This window comes from Nematolebias whitei, unplaced genomic scaffold (assembly GCF_014905685.2).
Source record: "Nematolebias whitei isolate Nwh7 unplaced genomic scaffold, NemWhi1 Nwh_scaf_13678, whole genome shotgun sequence".
NCBI classification, from domain to species: Eukaryota; Metazoa; Chordata; class Actinopteri; order Cyprinodontiformes; family Rivulidae; genus Nematolebias; species Nematolebias whitei.
In genome coordinates this window covers 1-1,108 of record NW_023632223.1, presented here as the reverse complement: position 1 = coordinate 1,108, position 1,108 = coordinate 1, and the positions used below count along the sequence as shown (strand labels likewise).

Here is a 1,108-nt window from a genome sequence, read left to right as displayed (position 1 = left end):
ATATATATATATATATATATATATATATATATATATATATAGATTCTCACCCTGTCAAACAGAGCAAACAGCTCCTCAAGAGCTGGGTTGATGGGTAATTTTAGGAAGCTGGCAAACTCCTCGATGGTTATCCGCCCTCCCTTGCAGCTGGTGGCTCTGACTGCAAAACCCTCCAGCTCCTTCTTCATGTTGTCCCACTTCAGACTGTGTGAGCAGAACAAAATACAGTTACACATATTTTCTTTTATGACAGTGATAAACTCCTTGTGTGGTGTTCGTGTTTTGGAGCTGTTCCTACTTTAACTTGCGACTGAGTTTGGTGAACTCAACCAGGCCAGCCTCCATGGGAAGAGTCAACTCTCCAGCTGAGATCATTAGGCGACAGTCTTCATATGTGTGGTCTGTCACTGAAACTCCCAAAACCCTGAGGGTAGAAGGCGTAGCAGCCAGCTAAAACGGTTATTAGGAGTTTGTTAGAGCAGATGGGTAAAACTGAAATTAGAAAACTGGTGTGACAAAATGCATCAGTGGGTTTCTCATCAACTCCAGCTCTCATTATACACGTTGACCACTTTACTTATACGTGCTGAAATAGATACTCTCATCAAAGTTCATGCTCAATAATCCAGGTAAAAATTCAAACATCCTTCAGTCAGGTCATCTGGACTGTTTCTTTTTTTTTGTTGAGACGTTTCGCCCTTCATCCAAAGGACTCCATCAGTACGAGGAACCACAAATAAACTCAGTCCCACAAGCAGCATACTCCCATAGTGGACCAACCAGTTTGCTGGTGATAAGATGGTTTCTGGGGTCCATCGACTCCTCTGAGGCAGCCATAGCCAAAGTGGTTCACAACCTTTATGTTCTGAAACAAATTACATATACGTCGACGGGGGAGAGGGCGGGCCCCAGAAACCATCTTATCAACAGCAAACTGGTTGGTTCACTGTGAGTGTGCTGCTTGTGGGACTGAGTTTGCTTGTGGCTCCTTGGACTAATGAAGTCCTTTGGATGAAGAATGAAACATCTCAAAAAAAAAAAAAAAAAAAAAGAAACACTCCAGATGACTTGACTGAACAATGTTGGAAAGATACTCTCATGTTTCCAT

General features: G+C 42.5%; 1 protein-coding gene across 1 annotated transcript in view; it reads right to left on the bottom strand.

Moving 5' to 3' along the window:
- LOC119429977 (lysophosphatidylcholine acyltransferase 2-like) overlaps positions 1 to 424 on the bottom strand; it is a gene marked incomplete at both ends in the record, with an annotated part of 725 nt that extends 301 nt beyond the window's left edge. Inside the window, 2 exons of the mRNA XM_037697449.1 lie at positions 51 to 204; positions 299 to 424. Coding sequence (XP_037553377.1) covers positions 51 to 204; positions 299 to 424 — 280 coding nt within the window. The remainder of the gene's footprint in view (positions 1 to 50; positions 205 to 298) is intronic.
- Positions 425 to 1,108: the final 684 nt, after the last annotated feature.